This window comes from Heteronotia binoei, chromosome 15, assembly GCF_032191835.1.
Source record: "Heteronotia binoei isolate CCM8104 ecotype False Entrance Well chromosome 15, APGP_CSIRO_Hbin_v1, whole genome shotgun sequence".
Taxonomy (NCBI): Eukaryota; Metazoa; Chordata; class Lepidosauria; order Squamata; family Gekkonidae; genus Heteronotia; species Heteronotia binoei.
Window position 1 is genome coordinate 19,540,795 of NC_083237.1, and position 25,868 is coordinate 19,566,662.

The 25,868-nt window shown below is 49.5% G+C and overlaps 1 protein-coding gene across 1 annotated transcript in view; it reads left to right on the forward strand.

The window, feature by feature from the left end:
• Positions 1 to 24,903, forward strand: part of PNP (purine nucleoside phosphorylase) — a 32,819-nt gene extending 7,916 nt beyond the window's left edge. The window contains exons 2-6 of the mRNA XM_060256035.1: positions 20,020 to 20,189; positions 20,375 to 20,478; positions 21,227 to 21,402; positions 22,571 to 22,761; positions 24,091 to 24,903. Of these exons, the coding sequence (XP_060112018.1) occupies positions 20,020 to 20,189; positions 20,375 to 20,478; positions 21,227 to 21,402; positions 22,571 to 22,761; positions 24,091 to 24,308 (859 nt within the window). The 3' untranslated portion in view covers positions 24,309 to 24,903. The remainder of the gene's footprint in view (positions 1 to 20,019; positions 20,190 to 20,374; positions 20,479 to 21,226; positions 21,403 to 22,570; positions 22,762 to 24,090) is intronic.
• Positions 24,904 to 25,868: the final 965 nt, after the last annotated feature.

A 25,868-nucleotide genomic window follows, 5' to 3' on the forward strand; every position in this document is an offset into this window, starting at 1 on the left:
ATTTGCTTCTCGAATCTGGTTTGGTGTAGTGGTTAAGTGTGTCTACTCTTACCTGGGAGAACTGAGTTTGATTTCCCACTCTTCCACTTGCAGCTGCTGGCATGGCCTTGGGTCAGCTATAGCTCTCCCAAGAGTTGTCCTTGAAAGGGCAGCTTCTGGAGAGCTCTCTTAGCCCCACCTACCTCACAGGGTGTGTCTGTTGTGCGGGATGAAGATAAAGGAGATTGTAAACCGCTCTGAGACTCTGATTCAGAGAGAAGGGCGGGGTATAAATCTACAGTCTTCTTCTTTCACGGCTTTTGATGTCTATGAGTGCTTCAGTACCTTTTTGAAACTTATCTTGGCGGGTGGCCTTGAAGACTAGAAATGTCAAAAGAAAAAAAGTCTGGGTTTTGTTTTCAGAGCACTGCACACGAAACTAAGTTTTGGACTTGGCACGTTTCAGATATGAAGTTGGGGGATGTATACAACATCCGGGACAGGTTTGCTTTCTTACAGTTCCCAGAGCACAGTTCTTAGTGGAAGAAGCTGCTTGCAAACTCACCTGCAGTCTGGATTGCAGTTAAACTCATGTCAGTCCTCCATGGCTGGTTATTTCCGTGTCTGTTTCATGCCTGGGGGCATAAGGCCAGTAGCAATCTCTTGGGTAGGACACAGCTTTCCAGAGAATTGCATCCCTTGTGCCTTCGCTTCTTTTTCCTTGCCAAGTTACTCAAGACTTGCGCTCGCAGCAGTGCATAGATGCCACAGGTCTAAAGGGTCAGTGCAATTGGCCACATTTGTACAATGACCTGATAGGTCAACCCTGTGTACCTAGTAAATGCACCCCCCGCCCCCTTCAGGTGGGGGTCCCCGACCATTTTGAGCTTGCGGGCACCTTTGGATTTTGAGAGGAGGTGGTGAGTGCCACAACAAAATGGTTCCTGCAGGAGGGTTAATTGGAAGGTCTCCCTCTACTCACCTCCTGGGAAGGAGGAAAGCCAGAAAAGAGGAACGGAGCCATACACTAACTAAGGCAAGGCCTGGTGCTTGCAAGGCTTCCTTACCTTCCAGTGGAAAAAAACCCTTTCTATTGAACAGTGGCAGCCAGTAACAAGGCCTGCCTTACAGTGGCCCCGCTCACATTCTGAAAAGCTTAGTGGACTCCAAGGAAACTACAGGCAGGCACCTTGGTGTTCACTGGCGCCACCCTGCCCTAGGGTCTTCTGCTGCAGTAGAATTACAAAATCCCCTCTCCAGAGACCCTCACTTCGCACCTTCAGATTCAGACAGTTCTAATCTCCTGTGCTTCAAATACTTCAAGAGAGCAATCATGTCCCCCCTCAGCCTCCTCTTCTGCAGACTGAACATTCCCAATTCCCTCAGCCTCTCCCCATAGGGCTTGGTCTCCAGGCAGACATCCCCCTTGGTTTGCCATTTGGCTGCCCCTCCAAAGGAAGAGGCACCTACTCCTGCATGAACCTTCCTGCTCCTTAAGAAGTCCCTACTCTAGGTACCATTTGGGGTGGATGCGAGATTAGCATCTGCTGGAAGCAGAGTCCTTTAACTGGCTGCCCCCCATCTATGGGATTCTCTTCCTGGAACGTTCATCTGTCCTCAATGCCGGTTTTATTCCGGGGTCAGCTGAAGACTACTGTTTTCTGCCTGGTGCTCAGATAAGACTTTGTTGCTTGTATGACTGTGCTTGTTTTTGTTCCACCACGATGTTTCCAGTGCCATGCTGAGAGCAAGCGTGGTGTGGCTGTTTGAGGGTTCGGTCCGTCAAAGTCACTATTGCCTACACTGACACATGAGCTCTCCAGGGCCTCCAGAGCTCTTTCACATCGCTGACCACCTGACCCTTTTCATGGGAAAGGCCAGGGATTGAACCCAGGACCTTCTGTGGGCTGAGCAGGTGCTCTACCACTAAGCTATGGCTCCTCCCACTGAGCATTCTGTGCCTCAGGGCAAATGTCCCAATGCTTCTAGAACCTCACAAACTGAGCCCGCCGGTCACAATGGCCATTCCAGCCTTGGGAATGGCCCTGACTCAGTGTCTTTGTGCAACACCCTGCCCCTGTAAACAGGAACTGTGTGCCCTGTTTGCATTATTTCCTGCTCGACTGGCAGCATGACTCATGTGGCCTTAGTATCTGTCTCTTACATTTTTTACCCTTCCTTTTGTCCAGAACCCGGATCTCCCAGTACTGCTGCTCAGCAAGGTGAAATGGGCGCTTCCCATTTCTCTCTCTCTCTCTGTGCTTGCTTACGGAGGAGATCTTCTTGCAGGAGTGTCTGGCCTGTCTTTTCCCTTCTCCATACATCCCCTCCCTCCTTCGCGATTTCTCTGCAGCAGCACCCTTTCCTTCCCGTCCGGGCAGGGAGCCCAGGTGGGCGTTTCTTCATCCCGCACACACCTCCGGCCAAGTAGCCAATCAGACGCCAGAGACGCTGACACAGCCTCCCCTAGACTTCAATGATGCAAAGGTTCTCAGCCGCACACTGCAGCCTTGTAGACGTCATTGCTCTCTGTTGCTTCACAGTTTCCTTGTTCCCTCTTGGACTGTCCGGTGCTCCCAGTCTTAACTCCATGCCTCCAAGGCCTTGCTCTGTGCTTTGCGTGGGGTGTGTGTGTGTGGGGGGGGGGAGATCCTGCCCTCAATTACTCCTGACAGTTCACGAGTGCAGAATAGGACCTGTCTTGTTTTGTGGGCCAGTGGAAATTTCCCACATGGCATCGCTCACCTGTGCCATCTTGACTGCCGTAGGGGAAGGCGGGATGCAGCTGTGGTTAATAATTACTTGCCAGAGAATGCCAGGGGTGGGTACCAAAGGCTCATAGCTCAGTGGCTGAGCATGTGTTGTGTACGCCAAAAACCCCAACATCTCCAGGCAGCAGGATCTCAACTTGCAGATCATGGGAAAGAACCTTTCACAAGGCAGTGAAGAGGGATGGACGGTCCAAGCAGGCTACAGAGTCGGATTGTCTGACTGAGGACACGAGCATACCCCAAAACAGGGCTGGGCAAACTTGCTTAACATAAGAGCCACGTAGAATAAACTTCAGATGTTTGAGAGAGGAAGGAAGGAAGGAAAAAATGGAAAGAGGGAGAGGTGGAAAGAAAGCAGCTTTAACTGTGTTCTCCAGGATGCTGGATAGCTTGGCTTGGAGGATTTACAGTGCAATCCTAAGGAGAGTTACTCCAGTCTAAGCCCATTGAAATGAATGGGCGTAGACTGGAGTAACTCTCCTTAGGAGAGTTAAAGGGTTAGTGGCAGCTTCCAGAGCTACACAATATAAGAACGACATGTGGCTCCCGAGCCACAGTTTGGCCACCTCTGTCCCAAAATGTTCCTATGAATATAGGATGCCACTTTCTACTGAGTCAAACCCTGTTGTCCATTGACTTCAGTACTGCCTACTTAGTTTGGCAATAGCTCTCTAGGGTCTCATGCAGAGTTCTTTCATCACATCATCTACTGCCAGATCTTTTAACTGGAGATGCCGAGGATTGAACTGGTGACCTTCTGCATGCAAAGCAGAGGCTCTGCCGCTAAGCCACAGCCCTACTGCCACTGAGCCACGTCCAAGTCTGTGAATGTTGGTGGCTCACATGAGCAGTGCATTATGGAGAAGGCCAGGTGACATTTGATTTGTTTTATAGTCCGCCTTTTTCAGTGAAACTCAAGGCAGATTATGCAGGGTAAGTCCATGTAATCAACAGGGTAATGTAATAGGACTGGGATTTCAGAAGTCTGAAACAAGCCATAAAGTAGCTGACTTTGGGGCCAGGGAGGGATTTTGATCAGGCCGGATTGGCTCAGGGATCCTGGAAATTTCCTGCAGCATGCAGGGGGTTGGACTGGGTCACCTTGGGAGCTGGTCCAGCTCTTTGTTTTCTATGCTCTGAATTGCTTAGAAACAATACTGTGAGAGCAGGATAATACCTGCAACTGACAGGTAGTATGTACTCTACAAGGTGGCTCTTCTTCTCTGCTGCACAAGCTGTTTGGAATGGATCAGGTTCATTCTGCCTGCTAAACATTTGACTCTGGTCCAGCGCCTGGGAAGAACTTCGCAAAGAGGGGACAATGACCCTTTTTTGAGCTTGGAGCAGAACGTTCAGACTGCGTGCGCCAACGTGTGGCTCAATCATGGCAAAGAACCAGTGATGGTTGGTCATTAACCAGAGAGGGTGGGAAGTCTCGGAGTATTGCATTTCTTGCTAGGAGATAGCAGCGATGACTACTAGTTTAGAACAGGGGTGGCCAACAGTAGCTCTCCAGATGTTTTTTTTGCCTACAACTCCCATCAGCCCTAGCCAGCATGGCCAATGGCTGGGGCTGATGGGAGTTGTAGGCAAAAAAAATATCTGGAGAGCTACCATTGGCCACCCCTGGCTTAGAAGATTTAAAATAGCCCTGCTGGGTCAGGGTGGTGAAGAAATGCATTGCTGGATCAGGCCAGTGGTTTGTCCAGCCAGGGCTGGCTGTAGACTGTCTAGGCAAGGCTAAGTCCTGCCCCCCCATCCTGCATTGATAACATCACCGAGTCACATGGGGGCACCCAGTTCAGCAACCCCAGAAGGCTGGAGCCCTAGGCAGTCACCTAGTTTACCTAGTGGCAGGGCCAACCCTGAGTCCAGCATCTTGTTTCACACAGTGGCCAACCGCTTGCCCTGGAGGAACAACGGGGTATAGAAGTCAAGCAGTGCCTTCTCCTGCTGTTGCCTCCTACCACTGGTACGTAGAGCTTTGCTGCCCCTGAACGTGGAGCCTTCCTTTATTCGCCGTGGCCAGTAAGCACTGATGGACTTCCCTGAGAATCTGTCGCATTCCCCCTTATCAGGATTAGACAAACTCATGAAGGATAGATCCCGAGCTTTTTTTTGTAGCAGGAACTCCTTTGCATATTAGGCCACCCTCCCTGATGTAGCCAATCCTCCAAGAGCTTATGGGGCTCTTGGTACAGGGCCTACTTGTAAGCTCCAGAACCTGTAAAGGTCCATCCTTGATGACTAAAGGGAAGCCTCCATGTACAGTGGCAGTGTACCTCAATACCAGGTGTAACAGGGCTTTTTTTGTAGCAGGAACTCCTTTGCATATTAGGCCACATCCCCTGATGTAGCTAATCCTCCAAGAGCTTACAGGGCTCTTCTTACAGGATCTACTTTAAGATCCAGGAAGATGGGCTACATCAGGGGTGTGTGGCCTCATATGCAAAGGAGTTCCTGCTACAAAAAAAGCTCTGGGTTTAACAGTAGGATGTCGCTGTTGCCTTCTCCAAGCACTGGGGCAGGGCGCTTCCTGAGGTCATCTGGGTGTTCACCATGAGGGTTAGAAGTTCTGATCCAGATCCAGCAGGTCTTTGCTTTGATATGTGGGGGGATGAGGGATGAGACTGTGGCTTTGATCCTGAGGACAGGGACGTGGAACGAATCTTCTTGAGGTGTGTGTTTATATGTTGCAAACCTACTTTTCATTTATTGACATTCATTACAGAAATATCATGGTCAATGCTTTGAGCCTAAGACCCAAAGGAAAACATGTAGTGGCTGGGCATTGTGAGCTTTTGTACATAAGCTGCTTCATGTGCTGGTCAGTCAACTGAGAAAATAAAGGCTTTGCTCTGTAGCTCTTATGTGATTAAGCAAGCCTGGCAAAGCAAGCTGTGATGCAGAAGGAAGCAAGAGAGGGAGAAGGAAGCAGATGACTGAGTTACTCATGGGCCTGATAGGAGCCCTCTGGGGGCTTGATCCAGCCCTTGGGCAGCAGATTCGACACCCCTGAGTCCTGGGGCGAAGAGGGTTCTTTTGCCACCATTTAACCTGCTGTGCTTCATCTGGAGCTACTGAGCTGCAGCCCTTCCCTGTGACGGTGGTTAAAATAGACCAAGCCCTGCCTGAAAGAAGAAATCACTTTGGCAACTTACTTAGGAACAGGCAACCAGGAAGCTCATAAATATAAAATGTCCCAGCATTGGCTTGCTCAGTGCAGAATGCTTTCGCTCCCCTTTTTCTGCATTTGCCCAGCTCCTGCCCTTATCTAGCTCACGGCTCTCTCATTCATCACCCCTGACATTTCTGTCCCTTCCGGTCTCCTTTCAAGTTGTGAGCATGGGTTTACTACCCCCGTTCTGCAGAGCCTGTTGCTGTTTTGCACACCTCACTGTGATGATGCAGCTGGCCACTTCTTTTTGCAGAGGGAGTCAAATGATATATATTTTTGCCACTCAAGAGTTGGATCATCTCCTAGAAGTGACAGACAAAACACAGGCAGATGGAGATTCCTTTCTACCTCTCCCCGGATCTTGAAAATTTCCCTTCTGTTGCAGTGTCAAGCAGCAGGGTTGCCAACTGTTGTCGTTTGTTTATTGGCCTTGGCTCTTGTGCATTTCACAGCAGTGGTTTGGCCTGGTAGATGTTAACCCACATCAGGCTGCTGTGGGAAGAGCCCTACTGTTTGCTGATTAGACCTCCCAAGAGCTGTGTCAGCTGCTTTCCCCCATTCAGATGGCAAACGTATTTGGCAGTGACGGATTCAGCATCTTTACATAATCTTATGCACCCTTTGGGGAGAAAGGTGGGGTGTAACTATCTAAAACAAGACAAATGGTTCTGCCCCCATGGTTTCAGTTTGGAGATAGGATATCTTGGGCTTCAAAGTTTATTTGTAGAAAGCAAGACAGAAAGTTGCAGTCTAGGGAGTCCACAAGGACTAGCATCTCTTGCTCACCTCTCATACCCTTCCTTTCCCAAACTGCTTTTTCTTGTACCCTCTCCTCTGAACTTCCCCCTCAGTTTCCTTTTGTTGTTTGGTGCATGCAGGGCTTTTTTTTTTAGCAGGAACTCCTTTGCATATTAGGCCACACCCACCTGATGTAGCCAATCCTCCCAGAGCTTAGAGGGCTCTTCTTGCAGGGCCTACTGTAAGCTCTTGGGCGATTGGCTACATTAGGTGGGTGTGGCCTAATATGCAAAGGAGTTCCTGCTACAAAAAAAGCCCTGGGTGCATGCAATCCGCAGTGCCCCCAAATGCCTCCCCACACACCTGTGAAGTCTAGGCATTTGCAAATGGCAGTGTTTTCCAAACTTAAGCCATCTTTTGGGTTTCTGGAAGAATATATCTTAGCCCTTGTGGGCCCCCACGTTGTGGATGTTTTGATCCTCACAGTGCAACCACGTAGAGATGAGATTGCCCAGGATGAGGCAATCAATTCCCCATTTTCTCGCTATCAGCTGATGCCGGCAATGTACACGGCAGAGAACAAAAACATTCTTCTTCCAGGAAACCTGGTTGTGCGTAAATACGAGGAGGGACGGGAGCCTGTTGCATGTTGCTTCCCTCTCCTTTCTCGAAAAGTAGCCCGTCCACCTTTGAGTGCGTCATTCTCCTCCCCTGTTTTTTTCCCAGGCAGCCGTTGCCTGGCAGGGTTCGGCTTTCGGTGAACCGGCTCAGGTGCTCTAAAAGCAACAGACCTTCCAGTTGCACCTCTAAGGCTAATAAAGGTGTTACAAATCGGGCTGGGAAGTTCCTAGAGATTTGGGGGCAGAACCCGGGGCTGGTGGGGTGTAGGAGGGGGAGAGAGCTCAGCGGGGGCGCCCAGCCGTTCTCCGCTTGCCAGCATCCCTGCAATTCTCACACGGTGGTTGGTGCAGCCGCAAAATGGCTGCTGGAGGAAGTGGGGCCAGCCATAAAGCGGCTGCTGCTGTTAATTTTCCATCACACAGTGGAGATTCTTGTGCTGTGGTGGCAGCTGCTGCCAAAGCATCATTAAAAAAAAAATCTGCCCAACCAATGAAATCTCCACTGGCCAGTTAAAAACTTTTACTATGCAAAATGCCCACCTGTCACCACCCACTTCCTCAAAACACTCGGTGGGCAGCAGGAATAGTGTTGGTGGGCATTGTGGTGCCCAGGGCTGGCCCTAGACTGTCTGGCACCCTAGGCAAGGCTAACTTCTGGCTCCTCCCCCTTCACTGAGTCACATGGGGGTGCCCAGTTTGGCGCACCAGAAGACCAGCGCCCTAGGGAGTCACCTAGTTTGCCTAGTGACAAGGCCAGCCCTGAAGAAGAAGAAGAAGAAATTGGATTTATATCCCGCCCTCCACTCCGAAGAGTCTCAGAGCGGCTCACAATCTCCTTTACCTTCCTCCCCCACAACAGACACCCCGTTAGGTGGGTGGGGCTGAGAGGACTCTCACAGCAGCTGCCCTTTCAAGGACAACCTCTGCCGGAGCTGTGGATAACCCAAGGCCATTCCAGCAAATGCAAGTGGAGGAGTGGGGAATCAAACCCAGTTCTCCCACAGGCACCACGTTGGGGAACTCTGCAATTTGGAGATCAGTTGTAATTCTGGGAGGATAACCTTGTGCAGGGGCCATGATGGATCTTATTTTTTGCCGCAACCAAGAGGTTATCCTTCTGAATGTCATAGTCTTTGTAGTCTGTTGTGGCAAAAATCAGGGCCCCGTGTCCTCTGGAAGGCTACGGCTCAGTGAAACCTCTGGTCTGAGAGGAGATCCCGTGTGGTTAGGGGGCCTAGGACCTCGAGAAACCTGGGCTCAAAAGGAACTCATTGGGTGACTTTGGGCTCGTGTTCCCTTCTCTCATCCTAGCCTACCTCACAGGACTGTTGTGAGGATGAAATTGGGGTGGGAGGGAAAACTTTGGTTGCTACCCAGAGCTTCAGGGATGGAGAAAGGGCTGGGTGAAAATGGATGGACTGATCAGGGCCTTCGGTGCTGTGGGTGACAAACGGAGTTCTGGTTTATTTGAGGCAGATGGATAAGAGCCCCGTGGCGCAGAGTGTTAAAGCTGCAGTACTGCAGTCCTAAGCTCTGCTCACGACCTGAGTTCGATCCCCGGTGGAAGCTGGGTTCAGGTAGCCGGCTCATGCTTGACTCAGCCTTCCATCCTTCCGAGGTCGGTCAAATGACTACCCAACTTGCTGGGGGGAAAGCGTAGATGTCTGGGAAGGCAATGGCAAACCACCCCGTAAAAAGTCTGCCGTGAAAACGTTGTGAAAGCAGCATCACCCCAGAGTCGGAAACGACTAGTGCTTGCACAGGGGACTACCTTTACCTTTTTTTCCTTTAAGGAAGATGGCCCAGGCTAGCCCGCTCAAGTCAGATCTCAGAAGCTGAGCAGGGTTGGCCTTGGTCGGTATTTGGATGGCGAGGAAGTCCAGGGTTGCCACGCAGAGCCAGGCAATGGCAAACCCCCTCTGACTGGCTCTTGCCATGAGAAGCCAATGAGGGCTCACCATAAGTTGGCAGCACTTGGCTGGCTCCTTATACTCACAGACAAGATAGCAAGTTTCTGCCTTGCATGGCTGTGAACGGTATCAGTGAGGGATTCCTTGGATAGATGGCAGAGCCGTATAAAGCTGCCTTGTGCCGCTGACACAGACCTTTGGTCTGTTTACCTGAATGCAGCTCCTTTCCTTACATTCCATTTTATTTGATTTATCTGTACCCTGCCTTTCTCCCCAGTGGGGACCCACAGTGGTGCTCCTCTCCTTCATTTCATCCTCACAACGACCCTGTGAGGTTGGTTAAGGCCAAGAGAGCGTTGCCCCATGCCAGCCACAGGAAGGAGTAAACTCGAGACGTTTGGCATGCAGAGCCCATGCTGGGCCCCTCAGGGAGGGTTGCCACCTCTGGGTTGAGAAATTCCTGGTGATTTGAGATTCGAACCGGAGGCGGGCAGGGCTTGAGGTGGGGAAGGACCTGAGCGGGGTATGATGCCATAAGCCCCACCTTCCAAAGCCACCGTTTTCTCCAGGGGAACTGATCTCTGTTGCCTGAAGATCAGTTGTAATTCCAGGAGATCTCCAGGCCTCACCTGGAGGTTGGCTATCCTTTCTGGAACTACGGCCCCTCACCTGCCAGAAGGGAATCCCATGGAGGCAGTAGGATTACGGGCCACAGGGTCATGTTCATTACTGTGCTCCAAATCCAGCAAAATATGATATAATATCAGAATATAGATTAGTAAGGGCAAAAATAGCTTTATCTTCTGGGTAACAGTCAGACTAACGTTTTTAAAGAGTTAGTTCTGAGTTCCCTGGACCCTGCTTATGTTCCCCTTCAGAAAAGGAAAGTCAAATTGACTTAGGAGCAATACCATGGGAGGAAAGAGTTGATTCCTGTCTCCGCCCCCCACCCCAAAGCCATTTGCCCCATGGCACAGAGTGCTAAAGCTGCAGTACTGCAGTCCTAAGCTCTGCTCACGACCTGAGTTCGATCCTGGTGGAAGCAGGGGTTAAGTAGCCGACTCGAGGTTGATTCAGCCTTCCATCCTTCTCAAGGTCGGTAAAATGAGTACCCAGCTTGCTGCGGGGTGGGGTGGGGGGAGAGTGTAGATGACTGGGGAAGGCAATGGCAAACCACCCCGTAAAAAGTCTGCCGTGAAAACATTGTGAAAGCAACATCATTCCAGAGTCGGAAATGACTGGTGCTTGCACAGGGGGCTACCTTTACCTTTAAGCTTTAGTTTGGCCCTTCATAACCTAATGAAAAGATATGGGGAAGAAAGAAAAGGTGTACTGTGGAGAAATGTAGATGGTATGTTACAATAACTGCTGGGCCTTCCTCTGACCCAGAAGAGAAACTCTTCACGGATAACTAAGTCATAAAAGCTTTATAAAATCCAGATAGGGAACCACTGAGGCAGGCTGAGAGGACAAAATTCTGGGTTGATGCCAATTGGATTTCCTGGTAAGGAAGAATTGTGAACAAGGGTTGATATACAGATATAAGCAGGCTAGGAGGATTAAATACTGCTCCTTGAAGCAAAGTTAAACATTACTCTTTGGAGGAAGGAGAGGATTAAAAATTATTCCTTGGAGTAAAAATGTGATTCAGCTTTACTGTTTGAAGTAAGAGCAGGATCAAACATTGGGGGAAGAAGAAGATATTGGATTTATATCCTGCCCTCCACTCCGAAGAGTCTCAGAGCGGCTCACAATCTCCTTTACCTTCCTCCCCCACAACAGACACCCTGTGAGGTGGGTGGGGCTGAGAGGGCTCTCACAGCAGCTGCCCTTTCAAGGACAACCTCTGCCAGAGCTGTGGATAACCCAAGGCCATTCCAGCAGCTGCAAGTGGAGGAGTGGGGAATCAAACCCGGTTCTCCCAGATAAGAGTCCGCACACTTAACCACTACACCAAACTGGCTCTCCAAGCTTACACCTTCCCCCACAACAGACACCCTGTGAGGTGGGTGGGGCTGAGAGGACTCTCACAGCAGCTGCCCTTTCAAGGGCAACTCTTGCCAGAGCTATGGCTGACCCAAGGCCATTCCAGCAAGTGCAAGTGGAGGAGTGGGGAATCAAACCCAGTTCTCCCAGATAAGTCTGCACCCTTAACCACTACACCAAACTGGCTCTCCTACACCAAACTGACTCTGGTTGAAGGCTAAAGTTGAACATTACTCCCTGAGGGAATTACATTTTTTGGAACTCTAATAATAAGTAAATGCCAAGGGTTTCTTACAGACTTTTAGAAATTCCATTTAAGAAACAATTTGTAGGAAGAAACATCTCAAAGGTGTAAATGTGAAACTGAAAATTGATCCATAATAAAAATCAACACGGTATAAATACAGTAATATGTCCGACTAATAACAATGGATGCAGTTGCCAACTACAGGATGGGACATTCCTGGAGATTTGGGGGGGGGGAGTTGAGGAGTGGAGGAACCTCAGGAGGGTATAATGCCACAGACTCCGCTATCTGAAGCTGCCATTTTATTTAGGGCCAGGGGTGGCTGCACTTGCTTAACGTAAGAGTCACATAGAGTAAACATCAGATGTTTTAGAGCCGCAAGATGTGAATGTCAGATGTTTGAGAGCTGCAAGGCAAGCTAGCAGGCTAATAGATGGGGAAGGGAGGGTGAGGTGAAAAGAAAGCAACTTTAAATGCATTCTCCAAGCTAACCCAATGGGGCAATATGTGTGAAAGTGCCACATGAGGCTCCAGATCCACAGTTTGGCCACCCCTGCTCTAGAAGAACAGATCTCTGAAATTTTCCTAAGCCTCAGTCGCTCCTTTTCTATTGCAGCTTGACTCATGCATGGCCCAACCCTTGCCACAGCACACGATGGCAGCTATTTTCGAGCTCCCTAGCAAGGTTCAGTATTGTTTTCTCGGTCACAAGGAGGAAATAAGCTGTGTTTATGGTCAGGGACACTCTCTTCTGTGGTCTCGTTTCACTTCTTTCTGGGCTTGGCCCTGGCTGATGTAAAGAGATGGGGATGGCCTCTCTTTCCACACAAGCACACCTTTGTGAGAACCGCAGAGGAAAACTTTTCCGCCTCAGGGATGCGACCTGGGCTGGAAGAGCAGCTCCTCGGCCAGCTGCCCTTGCCTGGGTTTCCCCTGTCTAGAAAGCGCTGGTTTGTTTGGGTTCTGTCCCTGTCTGAACTTGCTTGGGTTCCCATGAGAAGGCTGCCCTTGGCCCTGGGAAGGATGCGTCAGCCTGCCCTGCAGGCCTGAGGGAGGGGAAAGATTCCTGGATCCTTCTTTCCCTTCCTTCCATGGCTGTGTGTGTGAGAGGCTGCAGGGAGGCTGAAAGAGCATTTGGGGCCCTAGGCCTTGGGGTTGGAGCGGGAGGCAGTGCTCACTAGGAAACCAGGTTGCCAACCTCCAGGTGAGGCCTAGACTTCTCCAGGAATTGCAGTGGATCTCCACACTGCAGAGATCATCCTCCCTTAGGGTTGCCAGGCCTGACTCCCCAGAAATATCTGGGGACTTTGGGGGTGGGGCCAGAAGCAAGGGTGTGACAAGCATAACTGAATTCCAAAGGGAGTTCTGGGCATATCCTTTAAAGGGACCACATGCCTTTTAAATGCCTTCTCTCCATTGGAAATAATGAAGGGTAGGGGCACCTTCTTTGGGGGCTCATAGAATTGAACCCCCTGGTCCAATTTTTTTGAAACTTGGGGGGTGTTTTGAGGAGAGGCACTAGATGCTATGCTGTATTTGGTGCCTCTACCTCAAAAAACAGCCCCCCCCAGGAGCCCCAGATACCCGTGGATCGATTTTCCATTATACCCTATAGGAATCGGTCTACAGAGGGAATAATGGAGTGCCCATCAGACATTTCCCTCCCCCTCCCCCCTTCTGATGACCCTGAAGTGGGGGAGGGCCTCCAAAACGGGGAATCCCCTGCACCCAACTGGGGATTAAGAAAGCAAAAAAAAGTTGCACAGCAAATGGAACTAGTGAACAAGCACAAAGCACTGTGTGGAACGGCTTCTTAAGCAATTATACTATTTAAAGGTGTATACTCCAGTGATGATCCAAAATTTATAAACATCCCCATTTATTTGCTGCATAAATCTTGATCAACAAGACAAAGTGTGGAAAAATAATTCCAGTTTACAAATTCGCTAAAGTTAACTCTTTGTGGAAACACTCCAACACAAAACAGCTCCAGCAAAGCAGCAAAGCGACAGGCCAAACCGGTCTACTCTCCTGTTTCACTCCATCTTCCCCCGGCTCTGACTCCAAAGCTCCAGGAATTTCCCAACCTGAAGGTGGTGGCACCCATATCAGGAAAGCCAGTATACATTTAGATCCTGCTTTGGCACAGTGATTGGGAGACTGAGCCATACTCCGGGAGTTCCCTGGCTGATGCATCACCCCTGCTGGAAGGAACCTCACTATCTAAGCCTAAGTGGTCTTTTCTTGTCTCGTTTGTGGATGGAAGCACTGGCCTGCCTTGCAGGATTGCTGTAACCAACGTTCCCTCTAAGCTGTACATGCTCAGAAGACATGTTGCTTCCCCATATTCCTTGACATGCTTAACCACAGCTTTCCCCCAGTTTTCTTGGGGGAGGGGATTGAAATAAACTTTTGGTAACTTGAGCCCTGGCCCCCCAATTTCACGGCTTGCTTCGGGCGTGAGGGAAGAACTTGAACAGTACTAGTGTCTCCATGGTGCCCAATCACTGGGCAAGCAGAAAAACTCCGTCCTGTTCATAGAGTTATAGAGTTGGAAGGGACCTCCAGGGTCATCTAGATTCTAGTCCAACTCCCTGCACAATGCAGGAAACTCACAAATACCTTCCGCTAAATTCACAGGATCCTCATTGCTGTCAGATGTCCATCTAGCCTCTGTTTAAAACCTCCAAGGAAGGGGAGCCCACCACCTCCTGAGGAAGCCTGTTCCACTGAGGAACTGCTCTGTCCGGAAGTTCTTCCTAATGTTGAGCTGGAAACTCTTCTGATTTAATTTCAACTCATTAGTTCTGGTCCTACCTTCCGGGGCAACAGAAAACAATTTCGCACCATCCTCAACATGGCAGCCCTTCAAGTCCTTGAAGATGGTGATCATATAATCTCTCAGCTACCTCCTCTCCAGATGCAATCGAATAGATTCACAGTGCGACCCTAAACTTGGGTGCTCAGAAGTAAATTTCATTGTATTTGCAACTGAGACCTCATTTAATGACTATGCTTCCCCTTCTTTCAAAGCGACGGGCATCCTCTCCCCTTTTATCTGCACAACAACCCTGTGAGGCAGGTTAGGCTGAGAGATGGAAACCGAACCAAGGTCACCCTGTAAGCTTTGAGGCTAAGCAGGAAATGTAAAGTTGGATTCCCTCTCGCGGCCTAAACGTGTAACCAAAACCTGGCCCTGATTCAAGAAAATCCCATGCAGTCACCAGGTATCAGTTTATATTGCTGGTTTTGGAATGGATGGGTTGGGATTTATTTGGAGCAGCGTTTACAAAGGAACCATAAAAGCCCCGTGGCACAGAGTGTTAAAGCTGCAGTTCTGCAGTCCTAAGCTCTGCTCACGACCTGAATTCGAACCCCGGAGGAAGCTGGGTTTTCAGGTAGCCAGCTCGAGGATGACTCAGCCTTCCAACTTCCGAGGTAGGTAAAATGAGTACCCAGCTTGCTGGGGGGAAAGCATAGATGACTGGGGAAGGCAATGGCAAGCCACTCCGTAAACAGTCTGCTTTGAAAACATTGTGAAAGCAACGTCACCCCAGAGTTGGAAACGACTGGTGCTTGCACAGGGCACCTTTCCTTTCCTTACAAAGGAACCTGTGAAACAGTGGGAGAAGAAAATGGTGCCACTGAGCATGGGCAAAGTGCCTTTCCTCCGTTCACTAATGAATTGTAGCCAGCTCCCCACACATTTTGGATGAAGGGATGGGGAGGGTCTTTCTTACTGGTAGTCCTAATCCCATCCTCTCTGTTTTTTCTCTTGTCCTTTAAAAAAATGTCTCTATCCCCTGGACCTCAGAAATAGCTGGAGCCCAGGCTTCTGTTGCTGAGTTCTGGTGGGATCTGGAGCTGCGGCCAAAATAATTTGCTGCATAATTGGAAGGGAGGGAAAGCGCAAGCCTGGCTAATAAAAAGGAGGCTGGAAATAGAAGTTCATTTTCTAGCCATTAGAGGAGATGTTCTCAAACAGCGGAAAAAAGAGGAGAATGATTCTGGAAGGCTTCCAGGTGGGGGTTGTCTTGCTGCAGTTTTTACGAGGGCTGGATGGGAAGATGGTTGAAACAGCAAAGAATGAATCAGGGCTGAATTTGGCGATCCCGGATCGTATTTTGAGCGTGAAGATGTAATGCTAGAAATGGGGAAATGATCGACAAAGGCGCCTCTGAACACACACAGAGTGCATTTTGCTCCCTACTGCATAAATTCAGCCAGTTCCCGCTCATTTGGAATTAGGGGTTTAACATTTATGTTAAAGAAAGGGAGCACCTAACAAATGGGTGACCGCTTGGCACTTAGAGAGGCAAAGAGAAGAAGAAATTAGTTTGTTAATAGTATTTTTTTCTCAAAATGTATTTTTTTTTTAAAAAAATGAATAACTGAGGTCAAAATTTGAGGGAAAGACACTCTGCACGCTCAACAGCTCTTCTTCTTACTTAATAAGCTGCAAGGGAGAATGCGATAAGATAAAATGGGGTCTGGGGTTAAGCCTGGGTTGTGGCTGCCTGGTCTTTGGAGGTGGAGCTTGGGAGAAAAAAACTGGGGTAGGGCTTAATAAGGTAGGGTGGGGCTTTGTTAGGGTTGTCTGGCATGTGGGGGAATGCCAGCTTTGTCAGGTACTTGAGGGGTGGGGTCTAATCTACATGGGGTGGAGCTTACATGAAAAGCTCTTGGGCAGGGGTGGCCAAACTGTGGCTCTTTCATGCACATTATATGGCTCTCGAATCCCCCACCACCCCGTTAGCATTCGTCTCTTTAAATCACTCCTTCAAGCCAACCAGTGGCTTGGAGAATGCATTTAAAGTTAAAGTTGCTTTCTTTCCACCTCCCCTCCCCTCCACCCATCTATTTGCCTGCCTGCCTGCCTCCCTGTCTTGTGGCTCTCAAACATCTTGCGTTCATGTCTTGCAGCTCTCAAACATCAGACGTGTATTCTATGTGGCTCTTACATTAAGCAAGACCTGTCTCCTTCCATAGGAGACTTTAAGAAGAAAGCAAAACTCTGGAAATTCCAGGCGATATCCTTTGGTCTAGTGGCCCATTTGCTCTAGGTTTGAGTGTAGTGCAAATCAAAGTTCTTTCCCATATTCCCAGCCGTTTGCATTTCTCCCTTTCTTGTTCTGTTAGGGCAGCCTTGTTCTCCTGTGGCTTGCCTGAAGGCTCAGTTGTCGAGAAATGTTGCCAGTTCCAGCAAGGAGTTTAATAGGCTTAAGGAAAGGATTAGGAAACGTGATGGGATTCATGCGTCACAGAGCGCACAGATTTTCGTAAAACCAATTTAAAACACTGCCAAGCTGTGGATGGGCTTTTGAATCCACCAGAAGTTTTCTACAGGCCGGGTGTTAAGGGGGAAAAAAAAAAGAATTGGGGGAGGGGAGAAGGAGAGAAAGGGAGAAGCTGATCTAGTAGAAGGCCCACTTTGCATCTAGAAATTCCTAGATCTCTGAGGGTAGAACCTGGGATAGTGATTGATGCAGTCTCAAGATCAGTTGTAAAAGCCTTTGCCTCACTTTCTAAATACTGTTCTTCACAGAGGAACGGAGTGGGCTTGTGTGAGTGCTGCAAGCACCTATTGCACAGTGCTCGTGACATCTCTGTCCTTCGTGATACTGATTTTTGGACAGTGAGAGCTGAACCCAGACAAAAAGTGGTTTAGAGGTGTGCAGGACAAGGTGTGCAGCAGATCTGCTCCTTCCCCTACCCGCGAGCAGGGATATTGTTTAGGGAATCGGAGGTATGCCCCGCTAACCCTACGGAAGGGTAAAATGCTTTGATGCGTGGAGTTGAATGGAGTGACAGAACAGGCTGCCGGCAGCCACCTAGCCAGTTCGCCAAGCAGAAAGCTTTTTTTAGCCAGTGAAGCCTAATTTATTCCAATTGCCTGAGGGGAAAAAGCAGAGAGTCACAGTCCATTTCCAAACATTTTGACTCACTCTGAGCTCAGTGGGGCTTGCTCCCCGCAATTAATGGGTTTGCGACAGCTGCCTCAATAGGTCTTTTCATGAGGAGATGTGGCATAGAGGGTTTTTTCCTCCCCATGTCTCTCATTTTCAGAGTTGCTGTAGCGAGCTGTCATGACTGGGACTGGGAGTTCTGAGTTCGGATCCCCACTCTGCCGCTATGCTGACCGATCTTGGGCTGCTTGCTTTCTTCTCAGTGTCACCTACCTCACAAGACTGTTGTGATGATAAAATGAGGAAGGGGGGATTAATTTAGGGGAAGAGCAAGGTCACCATGTAGACAGTGGTGGGCTAAATTTGAAGGGTGGGGGGTTTGTTTGAATTCTCCATTCCATCCTGGAACTTCACAAGGAGTTTGAGGCCAGCCATTCTCTGCTGCACTAGGGGTGGCCAAACTTGCTTAATGGGAGAGCCACATAGAATAAATGTCAGATGTTTGAGATCCGCAAGACATGAATGTCAGATGTTTGAGAGCCACAAGACATGAATGCCAGATGCTGGAAGAAGGGAAGAAGGAAGGAAACGAGATGGAGGAGGAGGGAGGGAGAAGAGGAAAAAAGCAACTTTAACTTTAAATGCATTCTCCAAGCCAAGTGTCTAGCATGGTATGGAAAAGTGATTTAAGGTGAGAAATGCCTTCTCCAAGCCAGCTGATGGGGCAGTGGGGGCTTGGAGAGCCACACAATAGGTGTGAAAGAGCCACATGTGGCTCCCAAGCTGCAGTTTGGTTACCCCCAGGCTAAGCTACCTTATGGGGGAGGGCAGGGTGAGAATAAAATGGAAGCGAGAGAGCTTCTGTGTGCTTGATCTTATGTGCCTGGTCTGCATGGGAGTTTCCATATCCTGCATTCTCCCCCCCTCCCAACCCCGGCCTAAAAAGGGAATACCAAAACTTAAGGGAGGGGAAACAGGAAGTAAATTGGTGTCAGCCCTGTTAATGTCTTTTAAGAATCCAGCAGCTTTGCTGGTGAGCAAGAAAACCTCCCATTCGAATCTCATCTTGGCTACTAAAGCCCCACTTTGGTCATTTAGCTTAAAGCAGTGACCTCACTTCCCCCACCTGCAAACAGAGGGGTGCTAATACCAGGGATGCCAACCTCTAGGTGGTGGCTGGAGATCTCCTGGGATTTCAACTGATCTCCAGGTGACAGGGATCAGTTTTCCTGGAGAAAATGGCTGCCTTGGAAGGTGGGCGAAATGGCATTGCACCCCACTGGTGTCCCTCCTTTCTCAAAACCCTGCCCTCACCCGACTCTACCCCCCAAATCTCCAGGAACTTCCCGATCTGGATCTGGTAATCTGTGTGAAGCCATTTTGGTCAATGGTTTAAAAGGACTTCCACTTAAAAACCTCAGGAAGCGAGAGAGGAACATGTGTCTGGTAATTCCAGGGGGAATAGCCTTGACCACCTCTTGCAGCAAGGTGGTCCATCAAAGCCAATGCTTGCATTAAAAAATGCTAACCTTGAAGGCTGGGAGAAAGAGTCCAGGTTATTTGAGTGTGTGCTTGTCTGGGAGCGGCCCCGTGGCGCAGAGTGGTAAAGCAGCAGTACTGCAATACTGTGATCTGAACTCTCTGCTCACGACCTGAGTTCGATCCCAGCGGAAGCTGGTTCAGGTAGCCAGCCCAAGGTTGACTCAGCCTTCCATCCTTCTGGGGTCAGTAAAATGAGTACCCAGCTTGCTGGGGGGAAAGCGTAAAAGTCTGGGGAAGGCAATGGCAAGGTCCCCGTGCAAGCACCAGTCGTTTCCGACTCGTTGCTTTCACAAACGTTTTGGGGTGGTTTGCCATTGCCTTCCCCAGTCTTTTACACTTTCCCCCCAGCAAGCTGGGTACTCATTTTACCAACCTCGGAAGGCTGAGTCAACCTTGGGCCGGCTACCTGAACCAGCTTTCTCTGGGATAGAACTCAGGACGTGAGCAGAGAGTTCAGATCACAGTACTGCAGTACTGCTGCTTTAAAACTCTGTGCCATGGGGCCGCTATGGCAATGGCAACCACCCCATAAAAAGTCTGCTGTGAAAACAGTTGTGAAAGCAACGTCACCCCAGAGTGGGAAGCGACTGGTGCTTACACAGGGGACCTTTCCTTTCCTTGTCTGTGAGAGTGGTTCCCCCTAGTGGTGGGACTTCCATCCTGCTCTATCTCTGCTTGTCTGTTAGCTATGGGAACAGCCCAGTTTGGTCTGAGCTTGCCAAGTTTGAAAGATAAGCAAGACTGACCAGGGTCAGCACTTGGATAGGAGACTGCTAAGGGAGGCCGGGGTTGCTGTGCAGAGGAAGGCAATGGCAAATCACCTCTCCTTCTCACTTGCCTTCAAAGCTGCCCTGTTGGGGTCACCGTGAGTCGGTTGTGACTAGGCAGTATGTTCCTTCCTCTTCCTTCTTCTTCTTCCACAACCACCTCAGCCAACCTCTTCCTCTTCTTCTTCCTCTTCCACAAATATCCACCTCAGCCAACTACTTCTTCTTCCTCTTCCTCCCCTTCCACAAATATTCACCTCAGCCAACCTCTTCGTCCTCCTCATCCTCTTCCACAAAGATCCACCTCAGCCAACCTTTTCCTTCTCCTCTTTGAAGATCCACCTCAGCCAACTGTCTCTCTCTTATTTCCTTCAGATATACTTACGAGGATGGGAAGAAGACGGCAGACTGGCTGCTCGCCAACACTAAACACCGGCCCAAGGTGGCCATCATCTGTGGCTCTGGCCTCGGTGGGCTGGCAGACCTCCTGAAGGACCAAGTGGTGTTTGAATATGCCAAGATCCCCAACTTCCCTCAGAGCACAGGTAAAAAGTGTCCCTGGGTGTCAGGGGCGAGGAGGAGGCAAGTAGCAGAAAGGGTGGGTGAGGAGATTGCATGGCAAGCAGAAAGGACCAATAGAAGGTACCTGCTGGAGAAGCACTGCTATGCTGAACAGTGGCCAGCAGGAGGTGCTGGTGGGTGATGTCACCTTTTCCTTTCGTCCCTGCAGTTGTTGGCCATGCCGGGAAGTTGGTGTTTGGGAACCTCAGCGGGAAACCCACCGTCGTGATGCAAGGCCGCTTCCACATGTACGAAGGTTACCCGCTCTGGAAGGTAAGTCAGTGTCTGCCTGCAGAGCCAGTTTGGTTTACTGGTTAAGTGTGTGGACTCTTATCTGAGAGAACCGGATTTGATTCCCCACTCCTTCACTTGCAGCTGCTGGAATGGCCTTGGGTCAGCCATAGCTCTTGGGAATTGTCCTTGAAAGAGCAACTTCCGTCAGGGCTCTCTCAGCCCCAGCTTCCTCACAGGGTGTTTGTCGTGGCGAAGGAAGATAAAGAAGATTGTGAGCTGCTCTAAGACTCTGAAATTCAGAGTGGAGGGCTGAATACAAATCCAATATCTTCTTCTCCCAAGATGATGTGGCTCAACCCAGCAGAAATGTTCAAAGCGGTAACAAATTGGAGGGTGTCTCGGATCCTTCTGAGACACCCTCCACAGTTTATTACCGCTTTGCACATTTCTGAGAGACCCGTTGCTTAGTCCAGCACATCTTGGTTTAGCGGAGTCAGGGAGCGTGCAAAGTCCAGGTCTGAGCACGGGGTGCACTCCCAGGTTGGTAGGCCCTTGTGTCAGACACTGGGGGAGCCAGACCAAACCAAGGCCCTCTTCTATGTTCATTGAATCCACCCTGCAGTGGTATGGAGGAGATGTTAGGCCTGGTTCCAAGGAGCGGATCTGTGGCCGTGGAGTTGGAACCTTGCAGTGGAGGAGACGCTGAAACCAGCTGCTGTCCCTTTATGCCTATCCTAGAGCTTCCAGCATCCCTTCATCTCCCCCTCCTTTTCCATCCCCCTTCTAGGTGACCTTCCCTGTACGGGTCTTCAGTCTGCTTGGCGTAGAGACCCTCATTGTCACCAATGCGGCTGGGGGGCTCAACCCTGAGTACAAAGTGGGGGACATCATGGTGATCCAGGACCACATCAACATGCCGGGCTTTGCTGGAGTGAACCCTCTGGTTGGGCCGAATGATGAAAGGTAAGTGGAGGTGGGGGCGGGGCGATACTTTTCTTTATATTTTCCACACCTGGGATTCCTATGGCAGCTGTCAGCAATACCAGGAACCAAAACGACAGCAAAGCCAAGTGGAAACTCATATTAGTTCGTAGTAAAATCCAAACCCCAAATCCACTTTGGTGCTTTTTAGTTGACCGACCAAAAGACCACAACAAACTAGACAGGCTAGGAACTCTTCAACAGGCAGGGTGTGAAAGCAAACAAACAACAAGTGAGGGGAAGCAGAGAAGAAGACCTGCCTCCAAAGCTCCCTCCCCACATTTTTGTGTTTGGTTTTTAACAGCCGGGCCCCATTAAGAGTTTGAGAGAACTCAAAAGCTCCTCTTTTGTGTGGTCCTGATAACAGGTCTTACAGGATGTTGATTTTGGTCCTGAAGCTGCATCTCTTCAGCATTACATTGCTTGAAAAGCTCACTGGAAAAGTCCTGAATACTTTGCTTAGATCAAAATGTGTGTGTGTGTTTATGTATGCATGTGTCTGTCCATCCATCCAGGGCTTTTTTTGGTAGAAAAAGCCCAGCAGGAACTCAATTGCATATTAGGCCACACCCCCTGGCATCATGATTGTTTCACACAGGGCTCTTCTGTAGAAAAAGCCCAGCAGGCACTCATTTGCATATTAGGCCACACCTCCTGCCACCAAGCCAGCTGGAACTGCATTCCTGCTCAAAAAAAGCCATCTGTCTACCTGTCTGTCTGCCTACCATCATCTGCCTGCCTATTATCTATCTATCATCTGCCTGCCTGCCTGTCTATATCTGTCTGTCCTTCTGTCTTTCTGTCTGTCCCTCTCTCTCTGTCCCTCTCTCTCTCTGTCCTCTATGCATCCATCATCTATCCATCTCATCTCTCTCTCTCTCATCTCTCTCTCTCTCTAGCCTATTCTTTAATATATATATATATATACACACACAATTTGTTTTTATTATCTATGAATGTTTTTAGCATTATGTTGTTAACTGCCCAGAGCCATGTGTATTCAGGGGTAGATCAGTCTTTAAATATAAATTATAAATAAATAATAGAAATAAAAAATTGACTGGTTTGTTAATTGAATATTCATTAACGTTCTGGTCCATCGATGCTTCCCTGTCTCTTCTTACCTTTTCTCTTTCCTCCCCTTCCCCAGGTTCGGGGTTCGTTTCCCGGCCATGTCGGACGCCTATGACCGGGACTTGCGGAAACTGGCGCACACGGTGGCCAAGGAGATGGGCTGTTCAGGGGGGGTGCGTGAGGGGGTCTACTGTACTTTAGGAGGCCCCAACTATGAGACCATTGCTGAATGCCGCTTCCTGCAGAAACTGGGCGCCGATGCAGTGGGTCAGTGTGGGGCAGAATTATGGGGAATTATGTGGGAGGGGGAAGAACTGGGAGGATGGGCTTATCTCATCTCAGTTGACATGGGTTGGTCTCCCCTGGCAGCCAATAAAAGACTTAGCTGCAGCTTTGTAGGTGTGGGAACAGTGGAGATGAAAAGTGAACCAAGGCTGAAGCAGAAAGAGGGGATGTGGTTTTCTATGCCGGAGCCCACAAATTTGGGCTAGGCTTGGTTTCTAATAGACAGTAAGGCCAAGCTCTCTCATTCCAGTTTGGTGTAGTGGTTAAGAGTGGTGGGCTCTGATCTGGAGAACTGGGTTTGATTTCTGACTCCTCCTACACGTGCAGCCAAGCTGGGTGACTTTGGGTCAGCCGCAGTTCTCACAGAGCTGTTTCTCTTAAGAGCAGTTTCTGTCAGAGCTCTCTCAGCCTCACCTACCTCACAGCGCGTCTGTTGTTGGGAGGGGAAGGGAAAGGAGATTGTAAGCTGCTCTCAGACGCTGAGTGAAGGGCAGTATAAATCCGGTTTCTTTTTCTCTTCTTCCTGTTCCACTCAGACAAAGTTGAGTTTGTTGTGTACCCACTGTCTGCCAAGGGGATCTTGCAGTTGTGGGTGGCACTTGTGTGTTTATAGCTTACACCTTCTCTCCCTCCCTCCCTCCCTCCCTCCGAATACTGCTTTTGTGCCATGAGATATAGTCCAGTGGTGCTGGAAAAGAGGTTCCCTGGGATGCTGTTGGTTTTTCAAAGAAATAGTTATACCTACGATGGAGGTCATGCTTACTAGTTAGCAGAATTACATTTCTGGGTTGTCCTTGGGGATTGCGTTTGTGTTCTTCTGTGGTACTGTCAGCTGTACCACAGTCAGACGTCTGGCAGCCACATTTTCCCTCAGAATTTCAGCAAAATCATAAAGGGTGGCCATCCTGAGCAGATGATGGGAGACAGCATGGCTGAATTGTTCCCCACGGCTGAATTGCTGCCTGACCCTCAAAGTGGCAAACAGCATTTCCCTGGGCATGTAAGAAAGGGCCACGAGAACTAAACACTGATGCAACCCTTCTTGCCCTCCTCCTCATGACCTGCCTAAATTCACAGAATCTGCATTGTTATCATTGAGGAAAACTAGCTAGGCAAAGAGAAGAATTCTAGCTTGGCCTCTTCCCTCACATGCTATTTTTCAGTGGGCAGAGAGTCTTAACATTTGATGAATTCAGTCATACAGTCTCCTCCCCCTCCAAAAAAAGTGGTTCAGTCCCGGAAGGTCCGTACCACACAAACCTCACGGGCAGATAACCTTCCGCTCACCTGCTTTTTCCCTCCATCTTCTAGGCATGAGCACAGTCCCTGAGGTGATCGTGGCCCGCCACTGCGGGATGCGCATCTTCGGCTTCTCCCTCATCACCAACAAAGCCATCCTAGACTACGAGACCAAGGAGAAGGCCAACCATGCCGAGGTGTTGGAGACCAGCCGCCAGAGCGCTCGCACCCTTGAAAAGCTGGTCTCCCTGATAGTGCAGCGCATTGAACGCAATAACAATGTGGCCTAGCAGCGGGGCTGTGGCGGGTCACCCACAGATCTCTCACCGGTGGGGAGATCTGTCTTCAGGCATCCAGAACTTTGCCCACATGGCCTGGGTGTGAAGACACAGCTGACTCAGCCTCCCTCTCCTTTCCCCCTCTGAGTCCTGTGTTTCCAAATTAAGTCTTGCTACTGAGTTTTCTGCTGTATCAAATGTTTTCCCCAAACTTCCGTTCGACTGCTGCTCTGCATCTGCCGATGGGTTGTCCCCCCAAGCCTCCACGTCCGATGTTCAGCTTTTCCAATACACTGTCTTTGTGGGGAGGGTGGCATGTGGGGTGGTGTCGAACACCTTGAAGCAGGTCTCTCTTGGTCCCGCAGTGCCTCTTCCTGAAGGAGGACTCCTCCAGTGAGTTCTGTGGACCCTGGTTTCATCTTCATGCAATAAGTAAGAAAGGCTTCTTCTCACAGTCGAGGCAGTGAGATTGTTTCTGGATTGTGCCACTTCAGATGGCAGTTGCAAAAAAAGAACAACAAAACCCCGCACACAGAAAGCTAGCAAGCCAGAGAGAAGACAAGGATTCAACCCTGACATGTTAGTTTTCTAGATTCAGGGATTTGTTTATAGAGTTGTATTCAGTCCTGTAAGCTTCTGATTCTCAATATGGTGCATTCCAGATGCAGGCTTTTTGTCTCTTCTGCTGTTCATGCGAAGGACTAATTTCACAGGGATCCGTTGTTTGCCTTCGGCCTTCTTTTTAAATGGTGTCTAGCGGGCTTCGTATTTAGTAGCTATCCTTCTGTGTACCAGAGGGGGGCAGCCTTGAATTCTTAGCTCAAGATTCTATGAGGCATCTGTCCAACAAGATGGTTAATGAGGAACTGGATAAGCATATCCAGAGGTGGAATTCTAGCAGGAGCTCCTTTGCATATTAGGCCTCACCTTCCTGATGTAGCCAATCCTCCAAGAGCTTACAGGGCTCTTAGTACAGGGCCTACTGTAAGCTCTTGGGGGACTGGCTACATCAGGGGGTGTGGCCTAATATGCAAAGGAGCTCCTGCTAGAATTCCACCTCTTAACATCTCCTTCCATGGCTCATGAGATCAAGCTGTGGGTTTTTAACATCAGTCTAGAACACACCTTGTGGTTTGGACTGTCATCGGCCTTCACAAGGTGCTGAGATACCACCTTGTTTTCATTTTAAATTTTGGGACACACATACAGTTTTGGTGAGGGGGTTAACTGCCATTTCCACACGCAGGAATGGATGTTCTGTCATAGACACTCTTGAGTTCAGCCTCTCTCTGGAGTGTGCGTTGTGTGGTAGCTTTTGAATGTGTGTGGGGGGGCTCTGTCCTTCACTTTCCCCCTTCCCTTCCCTGTCTGGTTTCTAACAGAACCAGAATGTCATGCTGTGACTCTTACTTCAGGGATATTGTGGTTCCTCACTCAGAGTCTTGTCTGGAACCTCTCAACCACACTTTGGTCTCCTTATACCGTAGCCCCCAACTGCTTTGAAAGACTTGGCGTCGCCGTGAAATCCTCATGGCTCTTCTCAAACGCTTTCTAGCCTAGGAAGACACCACA